We start from the raw sequence: 27,544 nt of genomic DNA on the forward strand, positions 1-27,544 counted from the left end.
CCCCATGTCAGGCTTTCAGAGCTCGATATCTCTGGGAGTGTTGTGTATAAATATAATTTAAAAAATTCCTAAAGTTACTTAGATGATTAGCCAGTTTTGGAGTTATGAATCTAGACCACGTTTTCTGTTAGTCACACTCTCTTGTGTTATCTTCCACTTCTAAGCCCTACAGTTCTAGTCCATTTGGAGTATTTGCTGATTCATAAACATGCCTAGCTAATACTCATTTCTAGGCCTTGCTCATACTGATTTCCTTACCTGTAGGGCCTCATGCTTTTTGCCCTTTATCTTTGCCTTTTTAAATCCAGTTCATTCCTCAAACTCCTGCTGGACTGCTACTTCCTCTGAGACTTTTTAGCTGGAAATAATTTCTTCCTATTCACATTTATGTGTATTTTTTAATGGTACCTTTTAATATATTTATTCTATTTCCTTCACTAGAAGAGCTGGATTAGACCTTACTGATTTTGTATTCTGCAGTTTATTCGTGCTTACTGTGTGACAGATACTATGCTAAGTCTTTACATGCCCAACTCATTTTAATAGCAGGCTTGCAGAACACAGTTAATAAACTAGAAATGTCTTCAAAATAAAGAAAACATTGTAATACTCATTTTAACTGTAATTTTTAAAAAATACTAAATTTTATGAAAAATGAAAAATTATGTGCTTGGGTTGAAAATAAACTTACTTTTCCATCCTCTCTATAATTTTAATATATCTGAGTACTTATGATTACAGGAAAAAATTAGGGAAATAAGAAATTTCATTTCCTTATTATATAATAAAGAACCAATCCTGGAATTTGTAAGAACAGAAATTTTTATTTTTTACATAATTTCATTAATAAACACGGAAATGATGACATAATACATTAAAATTTCAAAGTGTCACCATAATATTCTAAAAAGTAAAAAACTCGTATCTCAAAATTTTACAAATATTTCCCCCCATGATAATGCAAAGGAAAAAAAAAACAGTAATTACAAATATGTATATTTTACAAAGAACTCCATTCATCATGGAAATTAGTGGGATTACAAAGAATGAATTATGACTGAATTTCATATCCTAATGGGTCAAGTCCCTGGTCTAGGAGCATTAGAGAGGATTCCCTTAACTTCTGTAGCAATTTCCTTAGTTCTTCCTTAGAAAATACCTGATTAGAAAAAAAAAAGTTATGAATGAGAACAAAGAAAGCCATGAACTTATAGTCACCTAGGGTTTCCAACACTAGCTAAATTCCTTTTTAAGATTCATGTTGTCAGGGGCTAGTATATTAAAGTGGTTCCGGAACTTCAAAGTTAATCCCCAGAGCCAGTCTCTACACTTCTTGCTGCATTAGGAATATACACATTTTGGAAAAGAAGCACAAACGTTAAAACTAGATCATTACTTTAAGCCAAAAACAACTAAAAAATGTAAACACATTTCACAAAATTAAATATTACTACAGAGCTTATCAATCACTGGAATTTAAAATTGCAAATAACTCTAGAACTTACCAGATACAATTTGTGGCGCTCAGAGGATACCATATCAGCTAACTGCAGACACTCCTGATACTGACCAGTACTGTGCAATATGGTGTGAAGCAGAAAACACAACATTGGCAGACAAAGCTTTCTAAGTAAAATCATTTGATGTGCTCTTTCATGGTCTTCTTCAGCATCCTACAAACAGACATCAAGTGGTCATTTTATTTTATTGTGCTTTAAGTGAAAGTTTACAGTTCGAGTCAGTCACGCATACAAAAATTTATATACACCTTGCTATGTACTCCAAGCTGCTTTCCCCCTAATGAGACAGCACACTCCGCCTCTCCACCCTGTATTCCCCATGTCCATTCAACCAGCTCCTGTCCCCCTCTTACTTCTGATCTTGCCTACAGACAGGAGCTGCCCACATAGTCTCATGTGTCTACTTGAGCCAAGAAGCTCACTCCTCACTAAGATCATTTTCTGTCTTATTATATAGTCCAGTCCAATCCCTGTCTGAAGAGTTGGTTTTGGGAATGGTTCTGGTCTTGAGCTAAAAGAAGGTCTCAAGTGGTCATTTTAACAACTTTAAGCTATATATCCTTATAAAAAGAAAAGTCAAGTACTGAATTAAAATCACAGTGCAAAAGGTTTTCTCTAAAGCATCATTAAATTATGGTGCTGGTGAAGAATACTGAATATATCGTGGACTGCCAAAAGAATGAACAAATTTATCTTGGAAAAAGTACAGCCAGAATGCTTCTCAAAAGGGAGGATGGCAAGGCTTCGTCTCACATAGTCTGGGACGTGTTCTCATGTTATGTTAGAGATGGACATCATGCTTGGTAAGGAAGAGGGTCATCGAAAAAGAGGAAGACCCTCAATGAGATGGACTGACACTGTGGCTGCAGCAATGCACTTAAACATAGCATTGATTGTAAGGGTGGCGCAGGACCAGAGTGTGTTTAGTTCTGTTGTACATAGTGTCGCTATGATGCTGAAACAACTCGACAGTACCTAACAACAAAGCTTAATGCCCATTAAAAAAAAAAAACAAGGCAAGATTTCAACCATGGTTATCTAGAAGATAAGATCTTATGGCAAAAAAAGCAGGAAGATGAACAGAAGGATCACAGGTAAGATAAATAATAAAATGTCTCTCAATTTGTATTTCTAACAAACTTTCTATGTCTTTAATAAAAACATGTATAAAAGAAATAAGAATTAGAGCATAAATCAGAACAAAAAATAATCAGTATTTCCCTGGGTATATACAGGTGTAAATACAGGTAGACATAAACACTAATATCAGTGATTGAGGCTGGAAAAGAAGGGTCAGGATGGGAGATGGAGCACACAAGGAGGGATGATGTCATTGCAAACTTTTTTTTTTAAAAAAGAAAAAGATGTATAATTCCCTTGTATAATTAAAAAAAAAACAAACTGAAAAGACCTACAGATTTGGACGATAGAATTAATGAGACAATATATGGGGGCAACTTAATATAAGGAAAACAATTAGCATTTCCTTATAAATATACATGGATCTTTCTAAAAAAAATTACATGAACAGTAAGACTACAGAAAAAAAGAGCAGCTCTGTTACGCCTACTACATTTCTTCACAACAAATCCAAAAACTAAATCAAAATACTAAAAAAGTACCCAACCACATTAAAATGTCTGAAATAATCTTAAAAATATGAAGAAAATCCATTAGTACAAAACAAAACAAAATAACAGGACGGGGTAAAACACTAATTGGATGTTTGAAAAGCCTAATAAAATATCTAACAACAAAAACGGAGTTTCAGCACTTTGGAAAAACCTTTTCCTTATGACAGTGACATTAATCAGTAATATCTTCCTGTGAGAGGCTGTAATATTAAATTGCTAAAATACTTTTCAAAGGTAGATATACAGAGGAGTAAAAACAACAAAACGTAATCTGGTAATTCTACCAGTAAGTCATTGCAGTAACCTAGGCTAGCCTAGGTCAGGTTTCCACACATAGTACTATCAATCGTTTACTCTTATTTTGAGCTATAAATACATAAAAGCAAAAATTAAAATGCATGCTTCATATTTTCTTAGCTTTAAAAGAGAAAGTACTTCCATTTCTTAAATAGGCACTGGCTACTTCAGAGGTGAACAAAAATGCCTCCAAGTCTTCTTACTTGTAATGCCTGTTAATGAGCCAGCCCTACCTGAAGCCTATTAAGAATGAAAAGACTGCTTCCTCTGGACCATTCCATTTGTGCTCCAAGGTAGTCTCCCCCACCCCTGCCCTTGGTTCCTAGATGCCTTATCTCCTGAAAGTAGGAGCAAGCCTGTTAATAACCTCATGTCACAGGATGGTTTCTGGCACCTGCTTCTCTTAAACCTGTTGCTGCCACATCAGGGTGTGTAAGTGCCTTATATGTGGAAAAAACCTATTGAACATTTCTCATATTTAAGAAGGCTTAAGAGAAGTCAATATTATAGTTAGTTGAAATAACTGATATGTCTCTACAGCAGATGACTTGTACTGATATTATAGTATCCCTAATCTGAAGATCATGCATTCATACCAGTAATGTAGTACCATTCATTACCAAATATTTACTGGAAGCTTCTTATGTACTAGGCATTATTTTAAGTGCCAAGGACAGAGAAATAAATAAAGTTGCTCCCTTTGTGAAAGGTTACATTCTGATGGAGGCAGACATACAAAAAGCAAATTAGTATACATTATATCTGGTTGAGATAGTGCTTTGAAATAAATGAACACATGATCAGGAGATGTGAGAGATGTGTATATATACATGTGCTATTTTAGACAGGGTGGTTAGGGGAGGCTCTCTGAAGACAACTGACATTTCAGCAGACTCCTGAAAGAAGTGAGGGAGCCATCCATGCAGATGTCTTAGAGAAAGAGCATGCTAGGCAGGGGAAACAGCAAATAAGGCTAGAACATAATGAGCTGAGGGAGAGCAGTAGGATATACAAGATCGGGAAGGTAGTCACGGTTCAGTTTATGTACAATCTTGTAGGTCAAGAAAAGAATTTTGGGTTTTATTCAAAGTGTAATGAGAAGCCATGAGAAGGTTTTGAGTACATGAGCGGCATAATTTCATTTTAAAAGGATCACTGGCTGTGGTATGAAGGGACTGTATAAGGTAGAGCGGAAGCAAGGGAGTGGCAGTAGAGGCTTGGACTAGAATGTGATGGAGGTACAGGTGGTGGAGGTAATGAGAAGTAGGTAAAGGCGAGTTGCCTGCTCCATTCTCCCTGCCATCTCTCTGGGCCACCAGCCTCCAACACAGTTATTTAAAAACTTGAGGTGAAAATGTAAAAGACAAAGTATAATAACAGGGCTATCATGTACAGTTGTGTCTTAAACAAGGGTTACTGGCCTGTGCTCCACTCTATAGGTCATGTGCACTTGGCATGGAGCTCATCTGTTTAAGGGAAGGGGTGCCATTTCTAATTTGTATACAAGTGATTTATGCGCTAGCATTGTTGACTATGTAAAAACATTAAGCTAAACTTAACAGATGTGATTCCAAATAAACCATTATTTATCATTTGACTATTTAAGATATCTCCTGTAAATCAGTTTTGCAGAAGTGATTGGGACTGAATATCCATTTTAAAATGTTTGATGAAACAAAAGTTTATCATTCATTGCCTTCTATCCCAACTCCATTTTCTTTTACAAGATTCCACCTACTAAGATTAATTAATAGCTAGAATAACAAAGATTTATGTATAAATAAGGCACTAAAGTCTTTTCAAAGTTTAAGTGATACTTAATTAGCATTTTACAACATTTAAATTTTATCTTCATAAGCATCAGCATGAATCAGAAGAGAATGGGTTAGCCTGAGGAACCTGCTTAAGGTTCAAGGCTACTTATGAAGTCAGTAGACTTCTTTTAGGAACTTGAGGCTGAAAATGGAGATTTTTGAGATAATTACTACATCAGGAATACCAGAAATAGGGGCTCAAATCTGCTTCTGGTCAGAAAGGGGCGGCCAGAGATGCTAGAAAGATGTAGCCACTAAAAAAATAGTAGTAAATAGACCAAGATACAGGGAATGGCAGAGGAAAAATACCAAGAACACTACTATGGATTTCTCTGTTCAAAATAATACACCAAAATACTCAAGAATCTGACATTTCTAGTTTTCCTGAAGCAGATCATCAGGTTTGCAGAGGCAACTGAGCTACCATTGTTTCTGTAATGCTGCAGGAACATGCCTCAATGTCTTTGCTCCCATGATTATGACCTGCTGTATCCTTCCTTTTCCCCATCTCAGCTCACCTAAATTCTACCATTAGTTTAAGATTCAAGCAAATGCTACAACTTTGAAGCATCCTGTCCAGGTCCTTTCAAGGTAGAAGCAACCTCTTCTTTTCCCGAACTCACAAAGTACCTTATCTGTGCTTTTCTTATGGCATTTAGTACTTCTGAAACAGCAGTTACTAAACCCAGACCAAATATTAAAGCTCGCCAGGTGATTAAAAAAAAAAAAAAAAGCCCAGTCCTGCCTCAGACTAATTAAGTCATAATCTCTGCGGGGTGGAGCCCAGTATTTTTCTAAAGTTCCCCAGGTCATTCAAATGGATAGCTTAGAGATGAGTGTCACTGCTTTATACAGTAAAACCTGCAAAATCTGGAACCTGTGTTAAGGTGGAAACTTGTCAGAGAAGGAAAACTCGAATATTTTCCACCAAAACAAGCTACAAAAAAGTAGTAAGACTGTACCCTGTCAAAGGTGGAAAACAACACTAGACTTCTTTTCATATCCCTAAATTGACTAGATATATGTACAATTAAATTTTTAGGTCCAGAGCTTTTGAAAAATTGGATTTTAGTATCATAAGAAAATAGTTTACCGAACAGTCAAACTTTCCTAGACCCTGGCTACTGTTTTTCAGCTTAAGCTCAAAATACGGATGTTCAGTAACAAATACAAAGGTTGGATGAGATCTGAATATGCTCCTATTCAAAGACAGAACTTTTTTTTTTTTTACCAGTTTTTTTAAAATAGTTTTAGGTGGAAATAACACGGACAGCTTACCTCTCTAACATCTACCATCCACCCACCATCAACAAACAATAAGACGTTATACATTTTCTCCTTCACATCAGCGGTTAGGGCATCCAAATGCCCTTTCCAAATGCCATAATCCATCTGCAAAACAAACGTAAGGCAGATATATAATAGAACTAAATCCAATAAAATATTTATAAAATAGATACATTAATATATACAGAAAATCATTCTAAAGAGTTGACATTTCAGCCAAATATAAAAATAAATGCCAACAGACTTACCAATAAAACACTAAAATGTTAACTTTGTAACAAATAAATGCTAGTGTCACCTGAAGGTATTTTTCATGTTTGGTTAATTACTTACAAAAAAGTAATTATACAGTAGCTTTTTGTCAAAGCAGGCCATTAACAGGAAGATCACCTGTTACAACAGGAACGCCATGGAAATGACCTCTTTATATAACATTCGTTTTTAAGACACAACAAACACATCCCTTGTCCACATTCAACTCACTTCGTATTTCTTTTCTTTGTGTTCATGAGCCACTTTCTCAGTAAAAGTTGCTTGAGGTATCAAAGTAGGTTTTTGTGGCGATGAATTCATATGCTTAAACCACTCATTAAAGGTTTCATGGGCTTCCTAAAGCATTTAAAAAAAAAAAAAACCCACAAGAAGAAAAGTTTTCACATATATTCAACAAAGCTTTAAAGATTTAATTCTTAGAAACAGTCTTATAGCATCAAGAAATATAACTGTTCAATATTTATTTTTACACTCCTCCCAAAAAATCATTGTGAATAAATGTTTTGGCAAACGGCAAACACTAGCAAGGTATAGACTATGTCTTCTGGCATCTGCTCCTATCTCAGCACCATTAATCTATACTTGACACTTATGACTACATGATAAATGCCTATTTATCTATCTGTTTGACTAGCCAAATAGCTTCTAGAAGGCAAGGATAAGATGTGTTTAACAGATTTAGTCCCAGTACCTAGTCCATAGTAATTACTCAATTTTTTTATTGAATGAATCTTTAATGAGTATGCTGTTAAGAAGCCCTGGTGGCACGGTGGCTAGGCTGTTAAACGAAAGGTTGGTGGTTCAAACTCACTAACCGCTTCGAGGAAGAAAGATGTGGCAGTTTGTTTCCATAAGGATTACAGCCTTGGAACCCCTATGGGACATTTCTACTCTGTCCTATAGGGTTGCTGAGTCACAGTCAACTCAACAGCAATGCATTTAGTTTTTGATGATGTTGTTTTAGCCATAAGAGATTTAGAATATCTTTTCTCAGTTATTGCCTAAAGCAGAAATATTAAAGTTGACACAAGCTTTCAAAGAAGCTTAAGAAAACAGAAGTTCTGGACCATACACATATTATCATCCACATGTTCTGGGCTGGCTAGCACTGATTAGAGGGTTATGCTAATAAAGACAAGGTCATGGTTTCAATCTCCTTGGGCACAAAGGAGATAACAAGTACCATTTCTGGTAAAACAGTTTGAAGTCTGAGAGTAAATCAGAAAAATCTTCATGAAGCTAGGCACATCTTGGGATTTCTTTATTTTCTCACCAAATAAGCTCGAATGCACAAATGTTCTCTGATAGCATTATCATCTTCAGCAGGAAGTGGGCTTTCCATTCCTTGTTCCTCCCACTGATTATAGATTTCTGCTATAGAATCTTGAGGAATTTTCACAAATACTTCTTTTGCAGCTTCATGCTTTTTTGATGCTGTGCCAAAAAGATGTACAAGTTTTCAATATACATGGAATTCTGTGTAATGATTTTTAAAGGAGTCAAATTATTGGTTTGCCACTTTTACAGTGAACTGTAACCATTTCAGGTCCCAAGGCACATCTGTTAAAAGAATGGGTCATCTTTCTACCAAATGGCCTGGCTTTTTCTTTAATATGATAATAACATGAAGGATACATTAAGTGCCATTACTTTTACGTACTTCTATGTCTTTAAAAAAAGCAATTGTTTTCCAAAGTCTGATAGCCTTGAGATTATATTCAAAACTGATTAGCAGAATGAAAATTTACTGTTAAATATTTTTTATTTCATAATACCAGGTCTGACATATAAAAGTGTCTATTTGTTTTGTTTTGTTCCCAGTGGGAGGATTAAAAAATAAAACACAAAAACAAAACTCAAGAGTATAAAGATTTGAACAAAAACTTTAAAAAAGGAAATAAAAATAGAGCATACCCAAGAATTTTCTCATTATCGCATTGCCTTGTTTTAGTGCTTCTGCCCTCTGTGCTGGGTCAAATACCAACCAGTCAATTACATCAATCTTTAAGCGGTCCTCCTATTCATTTAAGGGGAAAAATGGAAAAATTTTGTTTTTTTCTAAGATGCTCCGCAAATTAGTAGAATTAACTTACGTTTACACTTCTGATAAACATCATTTTCCCTTGAGTTATACAAAATTACAAAAGAATCTAACTTTCCTCAGTTTATTTTCATATAGTTCTTTATTAAAATAAGAAAACAGTTAATAGACTGTGAATCTGGAATCATATGTTCTATTTCCCACCAATTTAACCATGTGATTGCTTTCAGGTGTGACTCTAAATTTTTTGTCTTTCCTAGACATAACTTTCTACTCCTGTCTGAAAATATGAATATGTAAGCTACATAAGAGTTAGTGACTTAGTAAATACCAAGAATAACCTGATAAACAAAAATTCACTCAGAGTTTTTTCTATTAAAAAAAACTTCCTTGAAATTAATATTACTAAAAGTAATCTCTTAGATAAGACCTTAAAATTTTTACCAATTTTTATAATATAAAGGATTTTGACTGACAAAGAAAAACTCTTAAAAATAAAAAAGAAAGAAATCACTGTATTTTAAAGTAGAGGTAGATTCACCAAGGAATATCATGAAAGATTATTAGTAGTTACACGTCATACCCCCAATTTATACACCTCAAATTACCTCAGTGGTGCCAGTATCTAGGGCTGGTGCCAAGTCATGATGGCTAAATTCACCATTATCTTTCTTTCGAATATTCTCAACTACAGTTTTTGTTATTGTTGCAACATCCAAATCTAAACAATTTTTTCAAGAGACAAAAATTAAACAGTCAAAATGATTTGGTGAATTTGGAATAATAATTATTTTAAAACGTAACACACAGACTATGAAAAACATTATTTCAAAAAGCCAAAACTAAAAGGTATCTTTTACATGAGCTATAATGTAACTTATTTTACTCCTAAAACAAAACTTCGTTGAAAATTTTATTTCTTTTCCTCAAGAGAAATGGTTTAAAAGTAGGACAAATGTTACTAAAACCAAAATAATAATTTATCTAAGTTCTCAATCATTTTTACCTGCTTCTTTAGCCAGCTCCAGGCAATGGTGGCGCTGTTCAAATTCTGTAACACCTTCCAAAAATAATGCATACTGGGCAACAGCTAAGTCTTGAGGCAAATGACAGGTATAAAATGCTATGAGATTTGTATGTTTTTCATTTATTAAAAGCTGAAACATAGAAAAAATTAAAGTATGTCAATAATAAAACAAGTTCTGGGATCAGCAGTGCCTTTACAAAAGTTCACTTCAAAATATCAAGCATATTTACACATAAAATGGAGAGATTCATATTGATATCAATTTGTGCTGCTAAACAGAATAATTTTAAATTCAAAAGAAATGTACTAATGATAATTAAAAGATCTTTCATGGATTCTGATGGCTTTCCTGTCCCTGGATATTAAAATAGTGCCATTCTGATTTTTGTTTTCATTAAAAGAGGAAAAAAAGAATCAAATTGTGGGCTCTCAAGGTTTACCTGTATGTATGTCTTTAAAACTTCAATAGAAACTTCTTCCTTCAGAGGAAAAAAAGACATAATTCAAAACTCAGTTATAAACACAACTGCTTATATGTACCAGCAACATGTCCAGTAAAAAGTCTGCTACTGAACCCTTTAATAATTTTAGTATTTACCACTGGCCAAGAACTATACGCCAGGTTAAGGGCTTAGAAAAGTATTGCCTCATTTAACCTTATTATAACTCTTTTGAGAGTAGTTACTATTATTGTCTGCATTTTACAGATGAAGAGACTACGACCTAGTGAGGTTTTATTTACCCAGAATTATTTACAAGCTACTAAATAAGGATGTAAACCCAGGATATCTTACTCCAAAGCCCAACCTTTCAAGTACTGAATCATTTTGCCTTTTACATGTACTCTGACAAAAATGTTATCAAACATTTAGAAAAAAATAAAAAGAAAAAACAAAGGTTTAAAAACTCACACAGAACTGCCTGGCTCAGAGAGCTCAACTGTTTGATGTAGAGTTGGGTACTGATGAGAATAAAATTATGAATTTATTAAAAACTGGCAACCACCAGCATTCTGCAGCTATAGATAGAACCCTAAAGGGTCACCCACAGCAAGTTATCACTGAGTGACCATGCGAGACTTCTGTATCCTTATCACTATTTCTAACAAATAGCAACAAAAAAGTAGTGTGTTTTCATGAAGAGATATATACAGCTTCAGCTTTGCAAAAAAAGGTAGGCTGTTCATTCTTATTTACTTTGGTCTGTAGTCCCAGAGTTCGGAAAAACAAAATGAGATGCGTCATGAAGCGGAGGAGGTGTCCAGGTAGACTGTTCCTGCCTTTGGAAAGCCATTTGCTAAATTCATCCATCAAACCTACAAGTCATGAAAGAAAAGATTCAACAATAGGGACAAAAATCAAAAGAAGAGAAATAAACACTGCCAAGAACATTAACTCATTCCTCTGTCTCACTGTTAATAGCCATCATATAAAACTCTCCACACACTCTCAGACTGTTTTTATTTTATAATAACAACTAAGTGAATAGTTGTATTCAAACAGTTGATATTTATGAAGATTAAAAGATATTAGTCATATACATTGTTTTGATAACCTTTCACAAAATTATGAGAAAATTAAGAAAATGGGAGGTAAAATAAAACTATAATACCTTACCATCAATGTCTCCCAGGATAAGGAATTTTTGAACTATATGATAATGTTCTTGATTCTCTTCCAGAACTCTCTGAAAAAATATTTTACATTTTCATAAATCTTTCAGTGGTCATTCAGTAGTACGTACTCACTGTTAAATAAGAAATGCCAAACTTTTGAAGGAAGATGTATGACGAAAAAGTTCAAAATGAAGGGCTTTAGAAAAGCAAAACAAAATGAAACATGGGAAAGATACTACCTTTGAAATATACTCAAGGCTGAATGATAAAGTAGAGAACTATAACAATTTAATCTTTGTGAATGTCATTAAACTTTTAGTTACATTTTACTACTCTTTACCGTGGCACTCAATGGTTGACCAGAAAGAAAGGACACATGTGACCTAAGCAAAATAAACTACAAGAATTCTTTCAATACGAGCAGCACTACTTAAGCATTCGCTGGGTATTCTTTTCTGCATATGGCACCAAGATTAGCAAAAATCACCAGAACAGTGCTTAGTTACAGAATAAAGAAAACCATTTACAAGTAACATGAAACTTGATTTTTTCAACACAAATAGTTAATTGATTTTGTTAAATATATTTTAATTTTTATTTAGTTGTCTAAATTTTCTTTCAGTTTTTATTCTTTTTACATTCAAGCCTTTGTTCTATTTGGAATTTATTTTAGCACATGGCATGAGGTAGGGATCTAGCTTTGTTTTCTTAATAAACCATCCCTTTTGCTGTGAAAGATTACCTCTCACCTACTCAGTTCTCATATATATTTGAATTTGAGCTTTTGTTTTTCACTGACCTATTTATTCTTGTGCCAATTCCATACTGTTTTGTTGTATCTTTTTTTCTTTTTTCAAAAATTTCTTTCCATTCTCACTTAATCTTCTACATGGAAATTATCTTTCTAGAAATAATACCCCAAAGCATTAGGTTTCTGTGTTAATTTTAAAATGACTGACATATTTATATTAAATCCTCTCATCCAGAAACATAATGTATCTATTTATTGTCTTATTTTATGACTTTCAACAAGATTACATAGCTTTCCTCACAAAGGTCCTGAAATCCTTGCATTAAATTTATTACTAGATATTCTTATAGTTTTGGCCAATCCTTTTCTAACCAGTTCTAACTAGAAGAGAAAGGTTATGACTTTTTGTAACTTTGTCTTATACTTACCTATTTTAATAAATTCTCTTATTGGGTCTTTGTTTCTAGCTCTATACTTTTATCATATGTAAATGCTCCACTCCTTTCTAATATTTATACCTAATCCTTAGGTTTGTTTTATTTCATTAACTAGAATCTCTAAAATAACAGACTGGTAATAAACACTTGACAGAAAAGGATTAATTTACTTACTATACAAAGAGCTCCTATAAAACTCAACAAAAAAACTGGTAAAGGATACAAACAGGAAATTCACAAATGGTCAGTGAACATGAAAACATGCTCAGCCTTATAAGTAACAGAAATGTAAGAAAAACAGCAAACTCCTATTTCACTTAATCTGCTAGGCTGACAAAAAAGTAAAAAGTATGACCATTCGAAACTGTGAGAATGCAGGAAAACGGCCACTTTAATAAATTACTTGTGGGAATATGAATTAATTGCTATAACTCGCTAATTAATTTAATGTATAAATACTCTTAGCCTAGCAACCCCACTTCAGGAAACTTATCCTAAAGGAACAGGAGAATGATTTTAAAAACTATGCATCTTTCTACAGAACATTATGTACTTATTAAAAAGAATAAGTTGGGTTGAGTTTAATCCATATCCACCAACTTCAAGAGATTATCCTTCAATGAAAAAAAAAATCAAGTTGTAGAATAACGTACGTATTATGGTGCAAAAGATAACAACAAAACTGAAGTCCTATATCTGGGTATCTACATTACTGACACGTATTTGTAGGAGCATGGAGAAAGATATAGAAGGATACATATTAGTATCTTTCACCACCTGAGGGCAATGAAAGTAACCGTAAAGGGTTTGGGAAGAAGTTTTAACTGAGATCTAGGAAAAGGAAGTTTTGTTAATTTTCCGTTACGTATTTTAAATTTTCAAAAGGAAAGGGATAAATTAGCTTACATGCATACCACATATTTAGATGAAACCAAAGAAACAGAAATGATGCATCATTTAAGTACGCAATTATGTTTTTTTTTTTCTTTTAAAGAATGTCTCTCATTTGGTAACAGGCAAGAAAAGAAGTGAGAAGAGAATAAGGTTTCATGTATTTTTTGCATTTCAGCTACAGTGTACAATAGCATAACATTTACAATTTCCTATTCCAGAGATCTTAAAACGTTCATACTAATATTTACCTTTTTATCAGTAGCTTGAAGTTCTTCAAAAACCTTTTCTAAGGTCCAACTTTGAATGAAAGAACAGGAAAGTAAAATATTGTTATTAGCAAGGGCTGTTAAAAAAAAAAAAAGAAAAACTTCAAAGAGCACAACATGGCTAAACACAAACCAACAAACTCACTTTGTTTCCAAATATTCTCTAGGGAGTTCTTCAGTTTCATCCGGAGTCATGACTGATGTCCGGATCTCTTGTTCTACCAGACTGTCCACCATCACCCGGAAGTAGGCCCATACTGTGTCTTCCCAGGTGTCACAGACAGGAAGAAGCTTTTCCCCCATTTCAAAACAGAAACACACACATATTCAACAACAACAAAAAAGAAACAAAAAGCAGTTATATCCACTGACCTGGACTATAAACTCATTTATAATAACATGGAACTATAGATTTAAAAAAAATCATACCGAATAATCATTTTTTTCAAACTGTAACTTCTACGAAATTTGAACTATTAAGAATTTTTTCCATATTGAATTCACAATAAAAATCAATTTTCCAGGCTGATATAAGATGGAGTTTCAACTCATCATTATAACATAATCTCATGATGGGAGGAGGGCATGGGGAAGAAGGCTGTTTGTGAAACATCCAGTCACTGTACCTTAGTGGTACACTTCTGGGTATGCTATGAGTACTATTAAAAATAGTCATCAATAAATGTGCGTTGGCAATTAAATTTACAATTCTGAGTTAGAAATTCAAGTCTGATTTCATTTATTAAAACATGCATGTATGGGTACATCAAATTAAACAGCACAAGTCACTGTTCTGCTCCATGATATATCTCATTGCTAATCTTAAAAAAGTAACTTAAGTTTTAAGATTTATTATATATGACTATTAGAATATTTAAGTATCTAATTTCATTCCTGGAGCCCTGGTGGCATAGTAGTTAAGAACTCAGCTGCTAACCAAAAGGTTGGCAGTTCAAATCCACCAGCCACTCCTTGGACACCCTATGGGGCAGCTCTACTGTCTTATCGTGTTACTATGTGTCGGAACTGACTCGATGACACCTAACACCAACAATTTCATTCTATAGGAAAAAACTGATTAAAATAGCTTGCATACCTGCTTGAGATTCCCACTTAAAGCTGCATAAATTGCTCTCTCATATCTATTAAAAAGCTCCTGAAATACAATAAATGTAACATAAACAAATTTGAAATGGTTTTTAGTATGCAATTTTCTTCATAATCACCTGGAATTTTGCAACCTCTTCTAAATTAAATTTATTCACTTGATTCAGTTTGATGAAATAATCAATGCTGAAATTCTTAAGAAAAAGTCAAACATCTAAATTTCAAATACAGTGTGAAAGCAGATCCAAATCTAATGGATGGTCTGATTATCTAAAATAGTCAAATTTTATTTGCGATGGAATCTGTATAGGTGTTTTCTCCAGGGAAGCTTCAAAACATCTGATTCTGGCCTAAGTACAACATCAAAACAAGGCACTCAGGATCTGTTATTCATCAGTTTGCATCAAAGTCCTAATTAGAATTAGTATGTTCATCATATTACTCATTTTAACTTCTGGGCTTCTATTGGTGGCATTTTCGGGTTTCTTCTCATCCAAATAAGAGACTTCGGAAACATAACCACGTCTTCCTCTGCCTCCTGGACCCAAACAATGGTCCTGACCATACTTCTCCCTTTCTTTCCACTCTTAGCAATACTCTCCTAGGACAGGCCCTCAATTTTAAGCCTATTTTCCACAGCCATGCTATCCTTACAACACGGCTGGCATGCACCCTCAAGGTTTTGATGGTTCACCACTATTACCTATGGTATAAAGTTCTAAACCCTCAGAGCAGCATTTGAGGATCACACTGCTTGTTCCTAATTTATCTTGTTTAGTGATATTACCCATTACAGGCAGTTCTGCTATAATTCATGTTTTGAAAATGTGAATTTTTCCCAACACAACTGATATATCAGGAAACAATCTGACACTATGCAAATTTTCCATTTGTTTGTATGTGATTTGGTTCACAAGAAACGTTAAGTGAACGCAGAAAACTGTACCCAAATGAACCCAGCTGCTTAGAAACACACAAAACTGACATATCTCAAACATCTACCAGGTACCTCAGCTCACCAGGTGCATTATAAGCCATGCCCATCTTCATCCAGTGTTACAATTTTTTGTTCGTTGTCAGATAACCCTCCTTCCACCTCTTCACAATAACTGAGAAGCTGCAGCCCTTCTGATGTCCACTTCCACAAGAAAACTATAGGTTGTTTTCAAGGTAAAGTGCCATATTTCTTGCATTATTTATGTATTTCTTAACCATTTAGCATTCGTAAAACTGCAACCATTTTTATTAAGTTTTTATTTTTTCTATGCATCACTGAAGAACTTTGTGCCCTTAACGCCATTTCCCCCCTAAGCTCTCTATGGGTTTTTTGTACAATTTTGCATAGCATGATGATTTTTAGGAATGCAGATGTCATGTTACAACAGTTCTATTTATCTCCTATGCATTTTCTGCTCCAATCTGGTAGAACTACATTCCCTTGAGTTTCCCAACCTATGCACTATTTTACCATCACCCTACCTAGAATTCCTTCCTCTTCTTCTCATGCCCAACAACCCAAATCCTATTCATTTTTTAAAAAGTTCAATTAAATTCTCTTTCCCGGGAAGCCAGTTTTAGTTTTAGCCCAATGCTTTTTCTCTGGACTCCTTTGTTACCTCCTTTGTATTTTTGTCTTATATCAGTATTTAAGTCTTATTATTTACAGTCTCAATAATTTTGTTTAGTAGTTAAGCCTGCCCACCCCAATTTCTCAATTTGATTTGAACTTGCTTGAAATCAGGAACTTTAGTCATAGCTACTCTGAACATTTCACAGCATGTCAGTAGGTCTTCAGTTAATTAAAGTAAAAATCAGTTTCAAAAAATATTGTTGTATCTTACATCTTCTGCCATTCTCCAACAACTTATTTTCCAAATACATCTATAAGGATTCCCTTCAATAGGTTCTAATTCCATTCCTGTAAAACAGTAAAAGAAATAAAATTTAGAGTGTTTAAACTGAGATCTCCTTATCTCAACCTTTTCTAAAAAGAAAAGCTATACTTCACATCTAGGGGCATTTAGAACTAAATACTTTTATCCCCAACTCTGAGGATAAAATCTACTGAAATACCTCCATTTACGTTAGGGTCATGATACAGCTTCCAGCCTTCGAGTGTTGCAGCTCTCCATGCCTGACCACAACGTTTACAGAGCCGTTGTGCCTTTTGAAATAAGAAAGCACAGTGAGTCAAATGACCAGCGTACTAGTGAAAAAGTGCTTGTGTCTTCTAGTAGTTAAAGCCTACACATACACATTTAGGATTCGATTATTTATGGCAGAGATGTTAGAAAGGGTGACACAGACAACTTGCAATGGCATTCCACTTAACATATGCATATCTTTCTGTAATTTCTGCCTTGTGCCTGCTTTTCTTCTCTTTTAAATAATACCTCTCCTCTTCAATTTTGGGCTTTCTACTGCCATTTAATTTTGCTAGAGACAAATGGGGCTAACAAGCTTGATGATCTTTGACTCATGTGAGAGTATTATAAAACCACTGTTAACCTCTATAATAACAAGGGTGTTTTCGCTCATTTAGTCCACTGATATTTCTTCATGTTCAAAATGACCAATTAAATGAGCTTGATATACCATTGGTGCAGGTACATGTTTCTCTTTTCAGCATCACTTTACAGAGCCACCTCTTCCTCATTCTCAGTTCAGATGGTTTGGATATGCTTGATTTCATTCCTAAACTCTAGGGTTAGGCATGTGACTCAACAAGAATCACCCCAGGATTCTTGCTGGAACAATCAGGAAAGTGACAAACTCCATATGCTGGGATTGCTGGCTGGGAGGATGTAAACCTGGCAGTCATCTTTGACGTGACATTGGGAGTGGCCTCCTGAGAAGGAGGCACAGAGAAGAGGTCAGAGCCTAGAGCCTGAAAAGAGATGGTATTCTAGTAATAACTTTAAGTTCCTGTTACTTTACAACCCTCTACGCTTCCCAGTTTCATAAGCGGATCAACTCCCTCCCTTGTAAGCTTAAGGTAATTTGAGTTAGGTTTCTATCATGTGCATCTGGAGCGCCTAACTAATAGACCTAGTTAAGGAATATCATGCCCCAAACATCATTCTGAATTTATGGCCTTTAAAAATTATGACAGATATGTAGCAACACAGAAGAATGTTTTGATACACTACGTAAAAAAGTAGCTCTTCCCCAGTCATCTTTTGAGTGCCTTCCAACCTGGGGGGCTCATCTTCCAGCACTATATCAGACAGTGTTCCACTGCTACTCAGAAGGTTTCCACTGGCTAATTCTTTTCAGAAGTAGACTGCCAGGTCTTCTTCCTAGTCTGTCTTAGTCTGGAAGCTCAGCTGAAACCTGTCTGCCATGGATGGCCCTGCTGGTATTTGAATACTGGTGGCAGAGCTTCCAGCATCACAGCAACACGCAGCCCCCGCAGTACGACAAACTGACATACGCATGACCCTTTGTAGAGGGTCAGCGAAAAAGAGGAAGACCCTCAACGAGATGGACTGACACAGTGGCTACAACAATGGTCTTAAGCATAACGATTGTGAGCATGGCGCAGGACTGGGAAGTTTTTTTTTTTCTATTGTACGTGGGTTCACTAGGGAAACCCTGGTGGCATACTAGTTAAGTGCTACGGCTGCTAACCAAGAGGTCGGCAGTTCGAATCCGCCAGGCGCTCCTTGGAAACTATATGTGGCAGTTCTACTCTGTCATATAGGGTCGCTATGAGTTGGAATCAACTCGATGGCAGTGGGTTTGGGTTTTTTTGACATAGGTTCACTATGAGTCAGAACCAACTTGACAGCACCTAACAACAACAAACAAAAACGGCATGGTAAAAACTGAATGTATATATGTATACTATGATTACAGCTATGTTAAAAAGCAAGTACAAAAGAAAAAGGGCTGTAAGTAAGCATAACAAAACACTATCTGTGGTTATATATGGTAGGAGAACCTTGAGAGTTTCCATTTTTAATAATGTGATCATATTTTTGTTTTCTCTTCTTAAAAATAAATCTCTTTTGTTTACCATGTAATTCCTAGTACTATGCACATTACCTATTAAAGTGGGTGGGACTTATACTTTCTGAATAAACAAATATGTGACATCAACTGCTTTTCTTCATTAAAAAGTAAAAATGATGTTTAATAACCCAAGATTTACTACATAAAAAATTACTTAACATATTCTAATAGTTTATAACACAAAAACAGTAACAGCCAACACTTTGAACTAACATGCATCTACATAAAGAACATCACTAAGAGTACCCCAAATAGGTACAACGTAGTACCTGAAGCTTAAAGCGTCTCATCTGAAGAGTAAACAAAGCCATCCAACTGTCTAATTAGATATTTAACCGTCTGTATGCAAGGGCTTAACTATTGCAAGGGAAGTTTGAGGGTTATCATAGTCTTCAAGTGCCTAAATAATGTCACCTGGAAAAGCAACTTACTCTCAACTCTTGAAAATCAGCACTAGAAAAAATGAGAACATGCCTAGGATGTGATATAGGGAGGCAAAGTTTGACTATAAAGATTTTTGAATAATTAGAGCTGGCCAAGCTAGAGTGGGCTGCTTTCTGAGGCGGTATGTTTCTTATCACTTATAACAGGAGTTAGATCCAGAAACATTGTGAAAGGGATCCTGCATTGAAAAGGCATGTACACAAAGATCCCTTCCAAGTGAAAGAGTCTATGATTTTTTTGAAATTGGACAAGCAGTGTATACATGATTCACCTCTTCTGTCATCCCAGCACGGATTAGAGTGAAAATGTATTTGAGTAATCTGGCTTCGTCTTCTCTATCCAGATCGTCAAGGGGCATTTTCTGTCTTACGGGCGCATCTGGGTCCTATTAAAAAAAAAAAAAATTTTATCACCAACTATAAATCCACTATACCAACATACATTTTCAACATCATCAAAAGGTGATAAGTTTTTCCTGAGTTTATATACGGAAACATATTCATTTACAACTTAGTTAAATAACAAAGGGAATGAAAAGTGTCACAGGTGTTCCAAATAGGCACATAACTGTCTGCTGCACCACACTAAACAGGCTCCTTGGCCCACAAAGGTGCACGTACAGGTGAGAGGAGGTGGAAACACCATTAGCCTAGCCCAACAAGGGAACTCTAGAAATGCTACTTATCATTCAAGATGAACTGAGCTTTACTCTGTATGCTACGTAGCCAAGTTAAATCTAAACAAAATCAGACCTAGATGGAGGATCAACACAAAGGAGGCACTGAGGGACTCCCAATCTGTTCTGTGACTAGAAGGTGGTCAGCCGGTATTTTCTCGTGCGAAGAGAGCCTTTTAAGTATCCATTATGGGATCAATGCCATATAAAACACATCAATGTTCCATTTAAAAATCCTTTTAAACAGATTTCTAATACAGAATTGCCCACCCCCTCACAAGATTAAAAGTTATTTCTACCTTCATGAATAGGAAGAAATGTGCTTTTAAGCATCTGAGATTATGTACTATTCATAATAGCTCAGCAAGTTTACTGGCAAACAGTACACGTTAGCTACATGATGATTTTCAAATGAAAAACTAATGTGACTTAAGAGAGGAAGTAATTGTTATTTCAGATATTACTGAGTGTATGGTAACAAGAATTTCAATTCAGAAAATGGAATGCGTAATAGGTCATTTGGCTACTTTCACACCTGATTTTGCAGACATGAATTTAAGAAGTTATTAAAATAAATGAGTCTAATTTTTAATCATTCAATGTTGGAACATGATTTATTTCTGACAAAAGGAAATTACCATTTTCCAGATGTTAAGAGTAAATGACTTTCAGCTGTGGCTTGCTAATGGGTAATTTTGCTACAGTTTATTTTCATGCTCTTCTAGTAGTTTCCAAACAATTTTCATAAAAAATCACCTTTGTTACCAAATGGAATTTTATTAATTTTAATCATTACTTATTTCTCCCCACTCTTCACTATATTTTTCACATGCCTCATCTATCACATAGCTGTTTATTTCTTCAGTAGTTAAGACTTTCATCCTTTTTAAATCTAAGCATTATTTCTAAAACTCATATTCTAGAATAACCTTTCTAATCTCAAGCTATTCCGTAATTTTCATATTTTTTTCCTGCTTCCTATATAAAAGAGATTTCATAGGCCACTTTCTTATAGGTGATGAGCTCAAACCTTGGTACAAGATCAAAATTAATTTGTTTTTAATGCTGGCAAATCAGGTACAATCTCCATACTTTCTTTCACAATTTATAAGGTAATGTTTGAACACACATATGTTCAAGTAAGTCTACAAACTCAAATGCAGTACAGTTGTTAGAGTTAACCGTGCAAACCTTTGGGAAACCAAAACAAGGATTCAAGAAAAGAAAAATTCTCAGCCTTAAAAAAAAAAATCATTTCACTTTGAAGACAACTTTCATTTCAAAGAACACTTACCAATTCAGTGACAAGTGGACGGACAGTTCCTATATAAGAAGTTAGCTGCCGCTGTTTCAAGGTATGCAGAGTATTTTCCCTAAAAGAAAAGGCAAATACATACCTTAAAAAAAAGCAATTTTAATATGCCAATTTAAAAAAAAAAATTAAGTCTACAAGCTCAAAAACACCATGCAAAACTCCTCAATATAGAATTTTAATTTATTTTTAACTGAACTTTCCCAATATTTTATAATACAGTTCCAAAATACAGCAAAGCTGAAAGAGCTTATAGCCACCATCTAGACTCTACTATTACCATTTTATTATACTTGCTTACTGTATTATCTATCTAACCCTCTAAAAAACCCAAACCCATTGCCGCTGAGTTGATTCTGACTCACAGCAACCTCACAGAACGGAGTAGAGCTGCCACATAGAGTTTCCAAGAAGTGGCTGGTGGATTTGAATTGCCGCCTTTTTGGTTAGCAGCCTGAGCTCTTAACCACTGCACCACCAGGGCTCCATCTAGCTATTAATTCACTTTACTTTGTTGACGTATTGCCTAAAAATTTCAGCGTGTATACTGTGGTTTTATTTTCTGATATAAAAGTCACATATAATAAAATGCACGAATGTTAAACGTACACTCACTGTCTGACAGATGCATACTCCTGTTTAATTCAAACCCCTACCAAGATATAGAACATTGCTATTATCCCAGAAAATGCCTTCATAACCCTTCCCAGTCAATCCCCATGTCTATCCCTCAAGAGGCAATCAGCATTCTGATTACTGCCTGTTCTAGTATTTCACATAAGTTACATCATACGATATGTACTCTTTTTTGTGTAGGACTTCTTCCATTCAGAATAAAGTTTTTGAGATCATTTTATGTTGCTGCCTGTAGCAATAATTCGTTCCTTTTTATTGCTGAGTAGCATTCTATTGTATGAATATATTCCAGTCAGTTTATCCATTCCCCTACTGTTGGACAGCTGAGCTGTTTCTAGTTTTTGGCTACTATGAATAAAGCTGCCTGTGAATATTCTTGCATAAGTCCTTTTTGTAAGCATATGGTTTCACTTGTCTTGGTTAAATACACAGGAGTAAAACTTCTGGGAAATAATTTAGGTGTCTGATTAGTTTTATAACAAACTGCTAGACCTTTTCCCAAAGTGACTGTACCATTTTACATCCTTTCTACCAATGTATAAACATGCCAGTTGTCAACCTTGCCAACATTTGGTGTTGTCAATCTTTTTAATTTTAGCTGTTCTGGTGGGCATATAGTGGTACCTCATTGTGGTTTTAACTGACATTTCTCAGGTGACTAATGATATCCAGTACTTTTTTCATGTCCTTATTAGCTATTTGTCTATTTTTTGTTGTGAAGTGTCTGTTCAAATCCTTGGACCTTTTTATTGGGTTATCTTTTCATTATTGTAGTTCTTTATGAATCCTAGATACAAGTTATCTGTCATACATATGTTGTGTGAATATTTTCTTCCAGTCTATGGCTTGCCCTTATTCACTTTCTTCATGGTGTCTTTTAAATGAGTAAATTTTGATAAAGTCAAATAATTTTTTCTTTTCTGATAATTACTTTATATTACCTACAAAACATTTATATACGCCAAGTCACAAAGATATTCTATGTTTTCCTCTAAAAGCTTTATGATTTTAGCTTTTTTACATCAAGGACTATAATCCATCTTGAATTAATTGTCGGATATTGAGGTAAGGGTCAAGGTTAACCTTTTTCCACAAAGGTATCAAGTTTTTCCAGCATGATTTGTTGAAAAGACATTCCTTTTCCCCATTGAATTGCTCTGACACCTTTGTTGGAAACCAAATGACTATGTAAGCGTGGGTGTATTTCTGGGTTCTCTATTCTATGCTATTGATCAGTACAGAAAAAAAGGAGACTAACTCCTGAAAAACTTACAAAAACCCTTAACATAGACAGGAACTTTAACTTAAAAAAAATACCTTTTTCTGAAAATGAAAATTTCTTTTCCTCAGATAGATAACAACTATTAAAATTTTAATTTTTAACCAACATTGAGCAGCACCAATTTTCTAGTTAAGCAGAGAAAAGATATACCTGACTCACAGACTTTGTACACACACAGTTATCGAATTCAAACGTAATCTGAGCTTTTTCAAGTTTTGGAATAAATTATCCCTAAGGGTGCTTCCTGGCTTCAAGGTCCTACAATAATTTAGAAGTATTTAAGGATGTAGGAAAAAAAAATTTTTTTAAATCACAAGTAGCTAGAAACATGGCAGATGTATTTTCTTTATGATTAAATTAAATTATTACACTTAGCATAAACCCCCAAACCCTTACCTTGGCCTGCCTATAAAAGCCGCATATGACCTGGCTTTTCTCCAATTTCATTTCCTACCATTCTTTTTTGCCGTGTTCACACTGGCCTCCTTGCACAAATACTTTACCTTCTCAGGGTCTCTGCAATTTCTGTTCCTGCCTAGAACACCTGTCCCCTAGATTTTTGCATGGCCTGCCTCCTTTATTTAAGAGGCTCTTACTGTTACTTCCTCAGAGAGGCCCTCTCTGACTGCTTGTTCTATTGAAAGCAGTACCCACTGTCATCCTTTTTTTTTCCAAAGATCTTATTACCTGACAGGAAATATATTTATTTGCTGCCTCTTTTATAAAATTATAAAATCCACAACGGCAGGGCTTTTAACTGTTTTGCTCAGTAACTGAATGTTGCTCTTGTTGTTAGGTACCATTGAGTTGGTTCCGACTCATAGTGACCCTACAGGACAGGGTAGAACTGCCCCACAGGGTTTCCAAGGAGCAGATGGTGAATTTGAACTGCCAGCCTTTTGGTTAGCAACTGAGCTCTTATCCACTATGCCACCCAGGCTCTTGGCAAATAGTAAAAACTAAATAGATATTTGTTAAATGATGAATGAACAAAATCAACATTTAGTGACTTCAAAAATTAAAGTTTTGTGACTTACCAATACACTGATTTTGCATAAAACTCAATATTATCGGAAAAATCTCCAATCTCATCTTTGGCAATGCTCTCTAACCAATCTACTACCAGCTAGGAAAGAAAAAAAAAAGTTTCTGTTTTCAGGAATATCAAGTAACAACTTTTCTAACTAATATTTTAATTTTTTAAAATAAATATATATTATGGCAAGAGAATGAACTTTTCTTAGGAATGGCCTAGTGTTTAAAAGGTTATTCCTGGAAATACTAATGCTGTTATTTTAAAATCACAGAGCAAGATTGTTAATTCCTTTTACTTACCAAAAAGGTCTAATTAAAAAATGAAGAAAAAGTTTTTAAATGAACAAAAACTTTTCAGTTCTACATACGTCACCTACCTTGTCTCCAAGTTTTATAAAAAAAGAATTTTAATTCAATTCATACCTGACTTTGTCGGACAAGAGAATCTCTCTGAAATAATGCTTCCACAACGGCCTTTTCACTGGCATTAAGAGCCTATTTAAAAAAAAAATTTTTTTTAAGGAAACAAAAGAGGATACTCCAAGAATATTACTTCAACAGAAAGGTAAGAGAACCTGAAATAAGTGTATTTCATCACCCATGCATAAACATTCTACCATATAGTAAAACTGTACATTCAGCACTGAAAAATATTCATATATAAATTTCAAGCTGTCAGGTCAATTCACAGCTGTACCTACCTGATATTACAGTTTTGTGACTAAACCTGCAACTTTTTTTATTTTCCCAAAGATGTCATTTTAAGGGAAAAATGAATAACAAAACAAAGGGCTGAATATACTTATGTTACACATTAAAAAATGAAAATATAAAAACTTCAAATAGGGGACTTCCGGCCAACATGGCACCAGAGAAGCACCACGCCGACCCTCCACAGCAAAGACCTGAAAAACTAAGTAAAACAGAGACAAATGTCATCCCTGGAATCTGAAGTGTCAAATGAAGAGATAAAGAGCTCATCCAAGCACCGACTGGAATAAGAAACTGACAGAGGACAGAGAGCGAAGAGAGGTACACACAGAGGGCAGCTAACGTAGCACAGATCCGCCATCCTGACTCCTGACAGAGAACATGGGAAAGCAGCTTCGTGGAACTCCTACCAGGAGACAGAGCACCCCAGTGATACATGTTTTCCCAAGCCCCATTCTTTCCCCACTGCTCTACCTCTGAGCTCCCTGGCTGGCTATGGTGGCTCAAACAGCTGGGAACTGCAGTGTCCATGCTGCTTGGATTCACCCCACCCACGTCGGAGACAGGCAGACAGGGAATAAGGGGAAAGCAGCTTCACGAAGTTCCCAGCAGAAGACAGTGCACCCAGTAACGACCAATATACATTTTCCTAACCCCCGCTTCTTACCCACCCCTCCTTCAGCCTTCTCTGCTTCCTACCAACCACAGTCTCTCGGCAGGGAGGCAACTGCTTAGGCCTCAGGTTGCTTGGATTTGCCCTACCCACGCTGGCTGGGCCCCTAAGCTGGTGTTGGTTCTTTCCATCTCTTTTGGTTTCTTTTGTAACTCCTACCACCTCTAACTCATTTCTCTAGAACACCTGGCTTCATGTGCCATCTTTGCTTCTTCTTGAAAGGCTGTGAAGCCACTTGACTGGGGAACCACTCCCCTGGCCTGCCATACCACACTGATGGGATCCCTGGGGCTTTTTTTTTGTTTTGTTTTCCCTTGTTCTGTTTTGTTTTCTTTTTCTTTTCGTAGCTTGGGAGCCCCTTCTAGCCGGGCTGCAGTGCAGCTTAGGAGCCATTCCCCCAATCTGCGCAACCACGTAGCCCTGGGGATACTTTTTTTTCTTTTCTCTCTCTTTTTCCCTTCCTGTCTTCCTTCATTTCTCAGTTCTCATCTCTCTACACTTATCTTCTTTTCCTGTCTCCTGAATACCTGGTGCTGTGTGACATCTATACCTTCTCTAGCCAAGCTATACTGCACAGTCTGGGAGCCACTTCCCCCGTCTTAGCAGGCCCACTGGTGGGACTCTGGAGCTCTGGGACTCTTGGGGGCTTTTCTTTTCTTCTTTTCTAAATTTTTATCTGTTTTTCTTTTTCCCTTTTGCTTTTCTCCATTTCTCAGTTTCTCATCTCTCCACTCCAATGGCAAGCTCCCTTAGCACTTTTTTTTTCTTTGTTTGCTTGTTTTTGGCTCCTGTTTCTCTCCCCTCTCTCTCCTGTTTTCCATACCCCTCTTAGCTCCACACATCACAATCTCCCCCGTCTTTCCTGACCTACTTTCGCCATGCACTGAGCATCACACCCCCGAACGGCACAGGCACAGACTACTGGAACCTGCCCAGCACTGATTCCTGGCCCGCCCTGTCGGCCCTAGTATGTGCCACAAACAACCTGCCTCACCCCCTCCCCTTCAGCTGGACCTGCCCTGCTGCAGTGCCACAAATAACCTGCCCCACCCCCTCCCCTTCAGCTGGACCTGCCCTGCTGCACCATAGCTGAATGACTGGTCCTGCTCATCGGACAAGGAAGCGAAAAGTATTGTGACTAGAGACGAGCAAACAAGGAAAGCACAGCCCACCTGCCCAGACATAACCAAATAAAATGAAAAAGCAGGACGGAACAAACAAGTCTACAATCAAGAAACAAAGAAAATAACTAGTGAATGTCCCAAAGACAGCAGACAATATCAACACGTATAAAAACAAACAGGACGGGATGTTTCCAGTACGCGTCCAAAATAAAACACCAGATGACCTTCCAGTAGAAGAACAGGCACTAGAACTACCTGATAAGGAATTCAAATCTCTAATATTCAGAGCAATCCAAGAGTTGAAGCACAAAGCTGACAAAAATGAGGAAAAAACAGACAAATTTATGGAAAAGGCAGACAAATTCATGGAAAACACAGACCAATTAGAAATCATTCAAAAACAACAGTTAGAAATCCAAAAGATAAACAACAAGATTTCAGAAACGGACAGTGTCACAGAAAGCTGAGGAGCAGATTTGAAACGATGGGAGACAGAATCAGTGAAATTGAAAACAAACACTTGGATACAACTCTGTTTGAGGAGAAAGCAGACAATTATGTGGGATACAATCAAAAGCAAAAATTTGCAAGTGATCGGAGTTCCAGAACAGGGAGAGAAAACAGAACAGAGGGGATCATTGAAGAATTGCTGACAGAAAACTTCCCTAATATCA

At 35.7% G+C, this 27,544-nt stretch overlaps 1 protein-coding gene across 2 annotated transcripts in view; it reads right to left on the reverse strand.

Annotated features, from left to right (window-relative positions):
* Nucleotides 1–868: 868 nt before the first annotated feature.
* The window catches only part of NUP107 (nucleoporin 107), a 53,947-nt gene continuing 27,271 nt past the window's right edge, over nt 869–27,544 (reverse strand). The window contains exons 7-26 of one of the 2 annotated variants that reach the window (XM_064283908.1): nt 24,786–24,857; nt 24,365–24,453; nt 21,392–21,470; nt 19,693–19,806; nt 17,037–17,127; nt 16,805–16,881; nt 14,953–15,012; nt 14,002–14,147; nt 13,839–13,887; nt 11,510–11,579; nt 11,090–11,208; nt 10,334–10,372; nt 9,873–10,023; nt 9,475–9,587; nt 8,740–8,842; nt 8,099–8,259; nt 7,036–7,161; nt 6,544–6,657; nt 1,506–1,673; nt 869–1,159 (exon numbers count right to left, since the gene is read on the reverse strand). In XM_064283908.1, the coding sequence (XP_064139978.1) occupies nt 1,052–1,159; nt 1,506–1,673; nt 6,544–6,657; nt 7,036–7,161; nt 8,099–8,259; nt 8,740–8,842; nt 9,475–9,587; nt 9,873–10,023; nt 10,334–10,372; nt 11,090–11,208; nt 11,510–11,579; nt 13,839–13,887; nt 14,002–14,147; nt 14,953–15,012; nt 16,805–16,881; nt 17,037–17,127; nt 19,693–19,806; nt 21,392–21,470; nt 24,365–24,453; nt 24,786–24,857 (2,049 nt within the window). In that variant the 3' untranslated portion in view covers nt 869–1,051. The remainder of the gene's footprint in view (nt 1,160–1,505; nt 1,674–6,543; nt 6,658–7,035; nt 7,162–8,098; nt 8,260–8,739; nt 8,843–9,474; nt 9,588–9,872; nt 10,024–10,333; nt 10,373–11,089; nt 11,209–11,509; nt 11,580–13,838; nt 13,888–14,001; nt 14,148–14,952; nt 15,013–16,804; nt 16,882–17,036; nt 17,128–19,692; nt 19,807–21,391; nt 21,471–24,364; nt 24,454–24,785; nt 24,858–27,544) is intronic. The other variant, XM_010598687.3, reaches the window with a different exon arrangement.

Source organism: Loxodonta africana, chromosome 4, assembly GCF_030014295.1.
Source record: "Loxodonta africana isolate mLoxAfr1 chromosome 4, mLoxAfr1.hap2, whole genome shotgun sequence".
Lineage (NCBI taxonomy): Eukaryota > Metazoa > Chordata > Mammalia > Proboscidea > Elephantidae > Loxodonta > Loxodonta africana.